This window comes from Aptenodytes patagonicus, chromosome 2, assembly GCF_965638725.1.
Source record: "Aptenodytes patagonicus chromosome 2, bAptPat1.pri.cur, whole genome shotgun sequence".
NCBI classification, from domain to species: Eukaryota; Metazoa; Chordata; class Aves; order Sphenisciformes; family Spheniscidae; genus Aptenodytes; species Aptenodytes patagonicus.
In genome coordinates, this window is record NC_134950.1 from 148,973,651 (window position 1) to 148,987,827 (window position 14,177).

Sequence of the window (14,177 nt, forward strand, 5' to 3'; positions counted from 1 at the left end):
CCTTCCAGCTTAAACTGCTTGCCACTGTCTCCGGTTACTGGCAGTTGAAGAACTGTGCCCGAACCTCCCCTCAGTTGCATCTCAGCCTCTGCAGCTGTGGTCAGATGAACAATTTTCTTAGTCGACTGAATGCAATTTATTAGAGGACACCTCAGGACAAGAAAACAGAGTGGCACCTCACCTAAGACTTATCTAGCTACCCCATTTAATGGTTATCAGGTTTGATGAGACGTTCTGGAAATCCAGTTATGGCAACAGAAATGTGCTGAGTTGCACATAGCAATGTTCTGGCCATATCTTAAAACCTGTTTAATGCTGCTGAGCTCTTCACAGGGACAATAGAGTTAGATTTGTGCAATAAATGAATGCTTTCAGTTCTCGAGGTGAAAAAAAAAATTGTTATAATTCAGGTCTTGCTCAAATTAAGGTGTTAACTGTTAAAATAAAGTTAGATTAAATTTAATCTCAGATTGTTGTTTTAAAAAGAAAAAATGAAACACTTCACTTAGAAAATATTGAAAAAGCCTTTCAGGTTTTTATAACTTTCTCCAGTTTGTAAGTACAGCTGAAAACGACCAGCTAATTCAGCAGGAATTCAGAATCTCAATACTGCAATTTCAGCACATAGATTTTGTTTGGTTCTAAAAAATAAGACACTACTTACAGAGGAATAACCCCTACAGAATATCTGTATCAGAACGAGTTTTATCATGGTGCTCATTGAGGTCATGGAAACTCATGGCATGCTCAGAGTGAAAAACCATACTGGCATTCTGCAGACATGGTTCATCTAGACAGCTGGCGCATGAGGACAAAAATGGGTGCACTGACACTGTAAAGTGCAAATCCCATACAGCAACACAGCAGAAAGGACGTGTACTTGGCGCAGATGTATTGTAAGCATGCAGCTAACCTTCCTGCAAATATTACTTTCTTCTACTTGTCTCTGTCCTGTAAAATTTACTAGAAATCACCATGCTAATGTCCTAAGTTTAATGGTGATACAGTATAGACAAATATCGCAGATTATGTACATGTTCCAAGTGCTGCATCATAGAATAGCTGCTGTTTAAAGATGATAAACGTAAAACAGACTATGTCACAAAACAGGCAATAAAACTCTTTGTTTCTGTACTAAAGAAAACAACCAGAATGCAGTGCATGGGAACACAGTCCACATACTCCACTTGCTCTCAGAACTGGAATTTACCAAGTGGGAAAGCTGACAATGGAGCAGGATGGGAGGAGGAAAAGGTAGCCTTTAAAGTTCTCTGGTACGTCCTTTTCCCACATTGACAGCACAGGTGTATAGTTAAAACTATAGCTTCTGAACATGCCTAAGTGGATTTGGATAACTTCCATGGTTATCAGTAATAAGGACAAGAGAAATAATTAGGCTTGCCTGATTTCTACATAATCCTCTGTACAGCGTTTATTCCCTTCCAAGGTGAAGTTGGTGAAGTGCAGCACAATCTGTCTGTTTATTCCCACTGTGATGGTGTATATGCACTCCGTCCGGACAGGGTAGTTATTGGGATAGTTTGGCGATGTTAGCACACCAGTTTCAGTACTGTAGTTGTGTGAGCACACTTTAAAAAGAAAAGAAACAAGCATGAATTAATTTAATATGTATGCTAAATTAACAGGAAATTTCTATTTCCAACAGACAGAGGAGCAAACATCCTGTGCTCCTGTGCATTATAACTCTTCCTGGACACATCTTACTGCTGAATATCATCACTATAAACTAAAACCAGAACCCAGCTTTTTCATGGGATTTCTTATATTTGAGTTGATTTGTTCAGCTTTTACCAGAATACTGTGTCTGTAATAAATAGGCAATGTAAGAGTAGTTCCAGCTGCCTAAGTTGGCTTTGACCTAAAACCAGGTAAGCAGAGAAAGGAAACTGAAAGGCATGTCTTGATCAACACAAAAGGTAGGATTCCTGAATTTCTGAAAATCAGTGGTGGTGGAAACTGAATGCAGTCTCTAGCTACAAGGAGATGCTACATTGTTCTCAGGCATTCCCCATGATCAGACCTGGGAGATGGGGATTTTATATCTAAATTTCTTTTCCCATTTTCTGGGCCATAAGTGACAATCAGTTGGAAAATAGTATAATCCTTAGACTGTGAGGACAAAGGAGTTCTACTTAAGGTCTTATACTAAAATCAGCTGCATCAATTCTTCGGTGAGCGCTGTAGAAGCATCTTGGTATTATGAGCTGGGAAGAAGAAAATAGTGTAGACTAATGCTGAGCCAGAACCTGAGCAATAATTATAAAGAAGCTCTTTCGAAAGCACAGACATAAGGACTAGGAATAAAAATATCTGCTATACAATGGTACATGAGACTTATTTTGGAGAGAACAATTGTTGTGTATTAGTTGATCACAGTCTGAGTAAGGTTTGTGATCTGACTGCAAAAAAGGCAAGAAGAAATGTGATCCGTGTCAGGTGTTTTCAGTCGAAACAGGGAATCCTGATGCCACTGCACAAGGTAATGGTGACATGTCACCTGGAAAAATGTGGACAACCATGGTCACTGATGTTCTGGAAATCAAATGAGAACAAGTAAGAAAGAGGTTGTGGAGATAGCGGGAAATTAGTAGATTAGTAGGCAAGAGACACTAGAAGAGCTTAACTTGTTTAGCTTAGCAAGTGCAGGAGAAAAAGACAGAGATAAACATCAAGAAGCATGAAGAGAAGAAAAATAGAACACACTCTCAAAGACAATACAAGCTCTGAAGTTAAAAACTGTCCATGAATACAGACACACAGAAATTAGGAGGAAGTTTCTATCAGGAAGTGAGTTTCTAGAGCAATCATCCAACCAACATAACAGATGCAGAAAGGGGAAAAAGTTCACTGTTTTTTAAGATACCGTTTGATTAATTAATTAGGAAGGCGATCACATTATGTAACTCTTGGCAAAAAATAAAAGGGGTGGGGGGCTGGATTTGATGACCCTGAAGGCTCATTCTGGTTCTCCATTCCCCTGTTTCAGGTCCTACAGGTTGCAAATATAAGATATGAAAGTAGATTTCTTAAATACTTTCTATCAAATAGGCAGGGTTAGACTAATTATAAAGTACAACTGAAAGAGCAAGCAAAATATTATGATTAACTTTACACTCATTTAAGCTGCTTGCCACAGATCTCTGAAACCTGTTTTCTAACATAGCACAGCTGCAGTGTAGTAATACTTGTGCTTAACACTTCAATATGCATAATAATTTAGGGGGAAAGGATGAAATTACAGTTCAGGCCGTCCATGCCTACAGTTGGTCATTTACGTGTCTGTTCTCCATCCATTCTAACTACTAAAATGCTTTTGCTTTTAATGGTGGCTTTTTTAATGGTGTTTTTTTGCATTCTTGGTCACCTGGAAGGCCTCTGTTGAAAATGTTTTCTGTGGGATAAATACCCCCAAAGTCAGCTACCAGACTCATGTTCCTCATTCATCACAAGGAGAACAAAGAAACATGACAAAATAGTTTTCTGCCATTGGGTTGTACTTTGGTATTGACAAGTCAAAAAGGTTTCGTGCACTAGTTTACCTAAAATCATGGTCTATTAAAGTCTTTATCTAGAATTTTAGTCATTTGTGTGTTCCATCACAGATATGCTCTAATGTATGCATAAAACAATCAGGTTAGTCCTGGTCATCTTAAAAACCTTGTGCTGCTTTATAAATCCTTATAATGCCCTTGCTGTGCTGCTAGCTCCCATGGTGTTTCATGATATGTAGGGTTTATCATCAATCCCAGATCCTTAAATCATACGATTTCTTTGAGAACGTTGCCTGCAGGGTTAGAAATCTGACTTAGAAATATGACCCAAGTTTTTCCTAATGGCTCATTACACAAAAAGCAATAAAAAAATATAATTAAAATGTGTGTATATTTATTAGCTCACTTATTTTAAGTAATTATTTCCTCCTGATTTTGGAAGGATGGGTTCCTGACTCATGCACATTTAATGGTTAGAGGAATTGCAATACTGCCATTCCTTATTCACTCAGAGGCCGAGACCATGGATACTAGCTTTCAGCCTGGAGAATATTAAAATTGATGTACTAGATAAGGGCCCTTAGGGTAAAATTAGCAACATGGAAGCCAAAATATTTTTACCAGCCCTTTTAAGAACAATTTCCACTGAATTGTCCAGGTTCCTTCCCTCACCAAAGTTTGCTTTCTTGGGAGTAATCCATACAGAAACTCATATCCCAAGTGTGCTATTTTAAACTGGATGCTGTATACTGCTCTACACTTCACACAACAATCTTCTTTATGAGCTAAGGGGGATAAATACAGAAGGTGGAACAGTGACTGCCTTAGAAATGTCAGACTTCTGGCTACAGTGAAATAAATCCAAGTGTAGACTGAGCGTACACTGCTATGAGGATTAGGAAAAGCATAAATGAACCCACGTTTTTTGACAGCCAACTCACTTCTGGTAACCAGATTCATTTGTTGTGTTCTACTTTCAGCAGAAGAGCCGACACTCCCCTTTTGCACTCACCTCACTAACACAGCATTTGGGGGTGTGCTTGGGCAGTAATAGTTCCTTCAGTGAAAACTGTTAGCAAAGTTAACAGGAAAAAAGTACTTTGACTCCTTTGTCAAAGTTCAGAATGCAGTCTAATGCCATAATGTGATTATTATATGCCTGGAAAAAATAGGAAGTCAGTTCAGTTTGAAGACACTCATCACAGCTCATGAAAAACAGGAGGAGGCAATTGTCAAGGACAATCGCACATCTTGCTTTGCCAGTGTGTGAGGTTTTGAAAGCTATTCAATCTGCTTTCTGATTTTGGTACTGAATGTGTTTGCTCTTCTGAAAAAAAAGCCATAAATGGCAGTAATCCACTGTAATAGCCAACAGCGGAGAAAAATGCCAGCTTTTGTACCACTCACTCATGCAACCATGCATAGTGCAGAAAATTATATCCACGTTTTTTCCCATAAAGAGATATTCATCAGTCGCCACAATTCTAATTAATCAAAAATAAAACTATAGTATCGTATGTAAAATAGCAATTTTCTTTCGATCTCACTCTGCCAAAGGAAAACTGGGATCCCTAACAATTAGACTTTTACGTAACACTATGCATGTTTAGAAAAAAAAGGGAGAAACTACCACATGAAGTATATGCCTCTCCACAGGCAATGGAAAGGCACATCTGCACTTCAGGGCCTTTTGTTACTGCTGCTGGCAGATGCTAACGGGCTTAATGTTTACCAAGAAGGCACACAAAGGTCCTACCGTTTCAGACCCAAACACCTTAGAAACACTGGGTACAGCTGTTCAAAAAGAATCTCCGACTCTCTTCTGCTGATTTACACATAAACACACAAACTGTAGAGGCGTATACACATTTATAGGCGTACATAGGCAGACTAATACCCTGATCAAACATAACCAAGTTACAGTGGCCTAACAAGTTATCAGTTGCCAGCTGATTGAGCCTTTTTCCTGAGACTCAGGATGAGCTGAGCAGATGCCCAAGATGCATGCAGGACTTCAGCTTTTTTTTCTGTCTTAGCTCAGACTCGTTCAACCATGCCCTGTATCTCTGCACGCACGTATTTGTCCGACATTACTTTCCATTCCTGTCTTTGCTCATTCGGCTGCAGAGAAAAACCAGGCAACATCCTCCTAATAATTACTGGGTTCAGTCAGCAAGATGGGAACTGAGATCTCAACTTGTACTCAGCTATCAGTAAAGAAGACACACACATCTATACATGACCTTCAGGTGCACTTCTAAGTCCATGAGTTCACAAATGTTTTTCCTTCTTTCTTCATCCTTCTCAAACTCTGACTTCTCCAGTCAGTCATTGTCAGCTAACATATACCACACAATGAAGCTACTTAAAACCAAGTTACCCCTCTTGATAAATAATATCGTTCACAATTCTGGATGATAAGGAGGAAAAATCCTATCTTTCACCAAAGCCAGAGAAAGACCAGGAATAAAATCTCTATCAGGAAGGCAATCTGCTAAAAACCTTGTTAAGGCTGACTTTTCTCAGCAGAAAGGATGAAATGAAGCCTCTTTAATGAAACAAACAAATGAAAAAAAAAAAGAAAATGAAAAAAGAAAAAAAGAAAAAAATCCTCCCCAAAACCCCAATTCAAAGTAAAACAAATAAATTCCCACTTACTCATGAAGAAGTCAAGGACAATAAAATACATACACTGACTCTAGTGCTATTCCTGTTGAAAAATTGTGACCTGGATCTTTCGAGACCCTGAGCAACACTTCCAGGAAAGACTGAGTCCGTTCAAAGATTTTTCAGTAATTTTACATGGGTTCTTTGTGGTGTGGTCAGCCAAGATGGGCAAAAGAAAACCCTGAAATCTATCGTAACACTTAGATGGCTGTAGTGACATTCGTCTATCTGATATTTGAGACCTGGACTCTAGGAAATAAATCCAAATATTACCTTGCTTTCCACGTGACTTTCCCCTTTAAAAGACAGAAAGACGGCCAAGAACTAAGCATCCGAGGTACAGATAGTTTAAGTGCGCAACATACATTTTAAACAACTGAGTATCATATGGGCATGATATTTGACTGAAGGATTTCCATTTGTATTCTTGCCATATGAGCTATTCACAGCTACTAGCTGGCAGACTGCCAAAACAATTGTTTGCACTTTATGGACCATGGCCATGGCTGTATCTCGTGGCATTCAAATCTTTTGACTAGGAAATATAGCTTTGCCATTATTTTCAGACTACTTTTCAACTAATTAATATAACACAAATAAACCATGCTAAGAAAAACATTGTTTGCCAAGATGCATGGAGAAGGAAATTAGTTTTGTTTTACATAAAAACATTTTTTTCACTCCACTTATCCCTTTTTTTTTTTGTGATAATCTTGTCCATCTTTTCAATAGCTCATTCTCTGCGAACTAACTCTAGGCAAAAGCCTATTGAAACATCTAATATGAACCAGAACAGCTTTGACCAGTTCTGATATTGGTTACACTCTAGCTGGCTAAGAAAACAGAGCTCAAAAGTATGAAGGATTCTTACTGCACAAGAAACATTATTAGAACCATATTTTCCTTAGCAAAGAAAAAAAGAAAATAGGCAGCAGATGTAAAGAAAAAAAAATCCATAGCTTTGGTAAATCTCTCAGATATGATTATGCTCAGCAATATGCTACCTTAGTGTAACTGGATATACATAAGTTGAATATCAGGCCTAAACACCTCACAGTGGGAAAACTAAACTTGATATGATTTCAGGGAAGTGGGGAGTTGCTTCTCACAGCAAAGTCCACATACACATATGTGTTTGCCTTCTCTCAGGCCATAGCAGCTTGAAAACACTTTATTCTTAATCAAAATTAATGTTAGCAATCCAGTATTTCTGACAACTTTATAGTCCTGCTATGCTTGTGCTGGGACCAAAAGAAACAAATCTCTGCAAAGAAAACAGATTGTAGTTTCAACTTCTCTATAGGGTTATTACTCTCAGTTTCAGTAGTTATCTGCTACTTTGCCATAGTTATGCAAACTATAGTGGTTGAAGTGAAAAAGCATTTATTCTAGAGATCATAGTTCTAGGCCTGAGTGAGAATAAACTGAGAGTTAGCCTAGTTTAGCTGAAGAGTGGTAAAGATATCTGTGTTAATTATGGGGAAAGAAAATCATACCTGTTGTTTACAGTTTGGATTAAGATACTGTGTAGTTCTTATTTCATATAAACATTTTCTACAGTTTCTAGTTGTTCATAGTATTAAAGAGGAGACAGCCTTGCATTTTTAAGGCATAGTTTGAAACCATTCCAGGGACAGTGGTGGTAAAGTTTGAACCTCACACGATGCATATAGCAGCGCTTTGGATGAAAGATTTGAAAATCCAGTCACCATGGTGGTGGTAAAGGAGGGGAATATGGAAGAGAGGACGCAGAGTAGTGAAGCTGGACAGAACATCTTGGGGTTCATCAGCAATGAGATACCTAACAAAACCAGAGAAACAGCTAGGGTTACACAGAGACAGAAATATAGATTAATGTTGAGTAAAGAATATTTTGATCTTGATGAACTGTGAGAAGAGCTGCTATAAGAACAGTTAGGAAGGAATCAAATCTACCCATGAAATATTAATCTGAGGTAAAGTAAAAGAAAAAATATCACATTAACAAGCAACAATCACATTTCCAGAAGTTACAGTCGGCAGCTGCAAAAACAGGCCCACAAAAGACTTTCTTTATGAAGCTGATCATGTCACAATTTCTCACTAGTAAGAACTCAGTTTTCAAACTACAGAGTCTTTCTTGGAAAGATTTTTAAAAGTAGAACTTGGGTTTTGGCTTACTATTTTCTAACAAATAGAAATTTCCTCCCTGGAATAGTTCTCATTAAATCTTAATTGTTTTTACTGGCTTTTGGTTTCCCTGCCAGATAACTCCAGTATGAATGAAGGCAGCTGAGAAAATGGATTATTTGGATTTATAAGTTATCTGGTAGTGAAAAAAAAAAACAGTGGCAAAATCTGTACTGGTCTCGCCTACACACATGCTTGAGAGATGAAATAATAGCCAAATTTTCCAAGCTGTTACCAAGAAAGCAGTTATTTTTCACAAGGTAGAAGTTGGAAATCTTGCTGGTTTTAAACAGGTTGGAGAAACTCAGAAAGTAGGAAAAATAAAATTATTAAAGAAACTAAGAGCAAACAATGAGCAACCATTGGTAGTTTATGGCTGCAGAGATGAGTACTATGAATTTCTGGTATTCATCTAATAAATCCCTTGTAGCCTACACTCACACACACAAACCAGCTAGAAACTGGTTAATGATGGATACACAAATAACCCAGCTACAAATGTATTCTCATTTTTACTTTTTTTCATCGTCCCCCTCTACCTCTTCTGTGGTTTAATACTGCTAGGCAGAACTTGTCCCTCTACCCACATAAATCCTCTACTGCTACAGACCTGTGTTTAGCAGTGAGGGGAACAATAGCAGACCCATGTCTATTGGGTCTATGAGACTGGTAGTTACAGTCTCTCACCAAGAGGCTGCTTTTTCAAGTGCAGCTCAGTCACTGCTAAAACGCTCTCAGTGCTGGAGAGGTGCAAACACTGGATTAGGTATGGTGCGTTCAGCATAGTTTGAAAACACAGATGTGCCCCCACCCTGGAAAACTTTCAAATCAATCAGAATTTGGAGTAATTTCGCAGTTTTTCTCTGCTTTAGAGAACTAAGGGAATGAACGGTCATTCTTCTCTTCAGTAGTCTTTACCCCACTGATGTATGTCTTGGCCCCTTAAAAGGAGATACTTAAAGAACAGATTTAAGGCATAACAGGAGCCTTGAACTGTTCTGGAGACAGAAATGCTGCACTCTGCCATAATGAAAAAACCAGCTTGTGCTTTCAGGTTATTTTGCTGCTTTATCAAATTTCATCCTATATGACCTTTCTCTGCCCATCATCAATATTGCACCTTAATAGGGACTAAATTAATCTTTATGGCATCTGAGAGTCTCCCATTCAAGTGAGTTGTCCACGATTGCTCAGCTTCCTAGATCACACATACTCAGCTCAGAACAGACAAAGCAAATTTGGAAAATACTTTTCCTAAATAATTCATGCAGTTCTGCCATGTCAGCTTTTACTGGCTTTTTAAAGAAAACAGCAGTGTTGCTTACAGAAATTGCTTTCTGCTTTACTAGGGAGGAAAAAGCTTGTGAATAAAGCAGGATAAACAAGAAGGGGTAGAAGAGGCACCAGGCAGTCTTCTGTTAACACAGAAAATAATGTTTCTGTTTCTTGTAGTGGTTATTTACAGTGACAGCTGAAAACATTTAATTTGCATAATTATCAGACTGACATATTACCTTTTGATGCATCCAGGGAGATATAATGAGTTGAGAAGCCCTCAGATGCAATGCTGTGATCAGTCACGAAGTACAACATCATCATGTTGCCACCACTAGTGAGAGATGGTGGAATTGATCTTCCACAGTACCTGCAGCAAAAAGATGCCCCAAATTGAATGGCAGTACTTTATGAAATGTCTGTATTACTGGAAGAGGATTCAGCTTTCCTGAGAAGTTCGAACAGCTACACATACACAAATCTCTCCTTTGGATGATACAGATCCCAGGCATATACCCTGCATCATGGGACTAAATAGCACACTACGTGTATAAAGGTACAAATCTAACTTGTGTGGCGAAGTCAGAGGAGAAAATGGTCATCAAGTTGTCAAATTCTTATTGAAATTATTCTGTGATGTACCTATAATATATTCTGCTCTTTTGTAGGGCTCAGAGTGGCTGGCCGAAGACTAAGGTTGCAAAATGCTCTCCATTATAATATGAGAGTCATTTGCTCCATATTTTCCAAAACACTGTCATGTCAGCCAACTACTTTACAGTCTGTAGCTGCAGCTGGATACTGTTCCCAAGTAGTTCAGATGTTCTTGAATTCTAGGATGGCAAAAAAACCCTGTGTATACCCCAATTGGTGAAGGGGAAAAAAAGAAAAGATTCTTCTCTAAAATAAAATCACATATCAGGAGAAAGTGAAAACAAAATCATATAAAAAGTAGACTTTGGTTTAGTTTTTGCTGAGATCCAAATGCACAATCTTTTAAGTAATCTTTCTTTCACTTCTGCAAGTGTTTCAAAGCACATCTTTTCTGGGGCATATTAATGTTTTTGAACTTATTTCCCACAAATCAAAATGTTAATGGAGCTGGAAAATGCCAGCTATTGAAACCTGTCCTTAAAAAAGCTGTCCTCTTGACGCAAGTTAGTTTCTCCCAGTATAATATTTATTAAATGTGGTTCTCATTCCATATTCAAAGAAAGCAAGCTGCCTTTACTATCCTAGGCAGTGAAATTGCTGCTATTGTTTCTGTAATGCAGAGAAATTAATCTATACACAAAGTTTAAGGAAGAAAATTGGATGTCGAAACCTATAGAACAGTCCTCACTCTACAGTAATTCAGCTCTGTAGGCTAATGGACATATTCACCTTCCCAATTTTTGCACAGTGCTGTTGTCATATATTTCAAGATAATCCTTTCTGCAATTATAATCAAATGCCAAGTTAAATGAAGTGAATGTCAGGCGGATAAGGTAGCCGGGTTGAATGTTGATAATCCAGGTACAGTTAATACCATGTGGGTAGACATCTGGGTGACCAGGACTTGTAATGGTTCCTTCTGGTCCAGTGAGAGTCTCTCCACATACTGTAGAGATTTAAAACATCAGGTTAAATGATATATTTATTAAAAAGTTAGGCAAATAAAATTGGTTACTTTTCTTTCTGAAATTTCATAGTCTTTTTTTTCTTCGATGCATACTACATAGTAACTGATTCAGAATTTATCTCCCATTACACCATCATAAAACTTGATGGCCAACTGTTTTCAATGTACAGGAAAATCTGGAAAGTCCCAACACTCTACACAGAAAACAACAAAAAAATCCTTACCTGTATCTAATGGCCAGTACTCAGCTCTGAAGCCAAGGTTGGTAAGAGAGGAAGCTCTGAATTTGATATAGAGATTGTTCCATGTAGACTGCACTCTAGATGGTACAGCTGTACCACAGTAATTCTTCAAAAGGGGAGAGTCTGTGTTGTTGCCATCTCTGACCTGAAGAACAGTGTATTCAAAATATCCCATACAAATTTCTATTATATTAAAGTTGTAAGCATAAATGAATTCATAAGAACCGCATAAAAGAGGTCCGTAGTAAGTCAAACCCTACCCTTTCTTCAGCATGGTTTCTACTACAGACACATACAATGCAACCTTATGACTGCCAGAGAAGCACTCTCCCACCCAAAGCATGTCAGATGGAGAAAAGCTGGGATCTGACACCCACAACAGTAAGTGGCACATAAACCTCCAAAACCAGGTCTGTCTATTTAAAGACACCTGATACTCGTCTCTGATTATCAAAATGGTCATATCATCTTTGGAGAACCAAGAAAAGGTTTGGGATCCCATTATGAACCTGGAAAAGCTTTTATAACTTTTGTAAGAAGTGCTTGCCTGTCAAGCAGTTCTGCTCTGGCGGAGATGAGTATGAGAAGGAACATACAGATAAGAATCTATCTACTATTCATAGGATATGTGTATTATTCTTTACCTCAATGTAGTCAGAGTCACAAGTGGTTGTATTTCGAATGTCAAAGTCGATAAAGTTAAGAATCACCACTTTGCTAGCTGGCTGGGAGATGATCCATTCACAGGTTTTTGGGTGAGGGGACATCCTGGGGTAGTAAGGTGAATGGATAGTGCCTGCTCCAGACAAGGAGCCTCCACAGGCTGCCAAGAGACACCAAGAATCAGTACTTGTGACTAATGGTTTCAAGGAATGTATAATGTGATGTCCATCAAATATCACTATGAAATTAGAAGATAACCACCCCTAAACACCTATTTTCTTACAGCATCTACTACTGATCATCCAAGTAGTATTAAGAACGTATTTAAAAGAACATATTGCTCTAACTATAGCACAAACTTGTATATACAGAAGACCAATCTAACTGTGCCCATGAAAACTAATGGATTTGACTTATTTGTTTCACAGACACAGATAGATTTGTTGGTGATTAAGAACTAAAAGATAGGAAAAATGAAAGTAAAAAGATTTAGGCAGAATTATAGCTATATCATCTTTGGTATGTTAGCAGTAAGTGATTTATCATTAATAGAAGCAATGAGGTGTGCATTTGCAAACATGCTAGGAGTGCCTACAACAGACCTACTGCAGACATCACCTTAGCATTTCTAAAAGTAGCAATAAATAAATAAATTGACTCTATTTTTTTCTTTCTTCTGAAGTTTGTCTTACACCCATTATATGAATAATATAGCACGGAAATGACTGAAAGTGTCCAAATTACAGATCAGTTCACTGTGCAAGTCACCAGTTCCTCTTACCAACTTGATAAATTGCCCTGAAGCTAGCCCTTTGCACAGAGGCATCAGACTTGAATGTGATCCAGAGACTGTTGCTGGTAGAAGTGATTGGAGACATGAGTGTACTATGACAGAATTTGCTAATAAGAGGAGACATCTCACTGTCACCATCTCGAACCTAGTCATCAGAAAGAAAAAAAGAAAAACATCAGATCATAAAAGCGTTGGGATCTGATATCCGGATAAAATTATAATCTCACAAGAGCTGCTAAATAACAAAAGGAGTAACTATTTCACTTATTTACAAGAGGGGCAAAGAGCCATCACAGTAATTGGCACAAGCACGTGATTTAAGAGAGCTCAAAGGATCAGATGATCAGCACAGAAGACACACACACATGCTACTGTCACAGGACGTTAGGATGAAACAGATCTCTGTGAACCACAGCTTTAGTACAATCTGGGCTTATGCTTCCAAAACTGGCACCTTTAGTATGAAAGAGACAGGTAAGGTGCTCACCAGTAATAGCTATGAAATTTTTGCCAGGACTAAAATCTGCTGGGGAAAAAAAGGGGTATTTGTGATTTTCTTGCTCTGGCCATGAAGCTTCTAGTGATTTTTCAATGGCAATTCTCCAGAACAAGCACATGTCCCATCACACCCATACATCAGTGCAGCCAGACAGCTCACTAACAGGAGATGCAACTCTGAGTCCCTAAAGCAGTAAAAAGGTATACTGACGTCTTTCCATTACTTTATCTGAAGGGTCCAATGCATGATAATGACAATGAAGCTACATCAGGGAATCACTTCCAGCTTTTACCTTCTGTACTGCCACTCTACTGACCTCAATCAATTTGCTAATCAAGGGAGAAATGTATCTTATGTGTTTTCCCAGAAGTTGATTATAAATCCTGATTATCAAGGGGACTAGAAGGGAAAGAGGTATTTGCACCTCCAAACTTCAGGCCCTGAACCCACAGTCCATGAGTAAGAATAGGTGCATCCAGGGGACCAGGCAGAGCACTGGTATAAGCCAAGGAGCTCTGAACACCCTCTGAGGTGCCCACCTCATTCCAAGAGGGCAGCCAACAAGCTAAAGTCCAAAAAACAGGTCCTCTGCTATTTGCCTAGGCAAAAAATGCAATTTTTCTCCCACAGATTCTCCTGAAAACAAAACAGCTCTTTTCTGCTGTAAAAGTGGTGGTAGCTCATGTAGCTGGAGCTGCTTTTAAATGCACCTGTATGCTGTCGACCCCAAAAAATC

At 38.4% G+C, this 14,177-nt stretch overlaps 1 protein-coding gene across 1 annotated transcript in view; it reads right to left on the bottom strand.

Annotated features, from left to right (window-relative positions):
- CUBN (cubilin) overlaps positions 1-14,177 on the bottom strand; it is a 146,040-nt gene that overhangs the window by 108,730 nt on the left and 23,133 nt on the right. Inside the window, exons 18-23 of the mRNA XM_076331626.1 lie at positions 12,931-13,087; positions 12,131-12,309; positions 11,469-11,631; positions 11,007-11,223; positions 9,863-9,993; positions 1,403-1,589 (exon numbers count right to left, since the gene is read on the bottom strand). Coding sequence (XP_076187741.1) covers positions 1,403-1,589; positions 9,863-9,993; positions 11,007-11,223; positions 11,469-11,631; positions 12,131-12,309; positions 12,931-13,087 — 1,034 coding nt within the window. The remainder of the gene's footprint in view (positions 1-1,402; positions 1,590-9,862; positions 9,994-11,006; positions 11,224-11,468; positions 11,632-12,130; positions 12,310-12,930; positions 13,088-14,177) is intronic.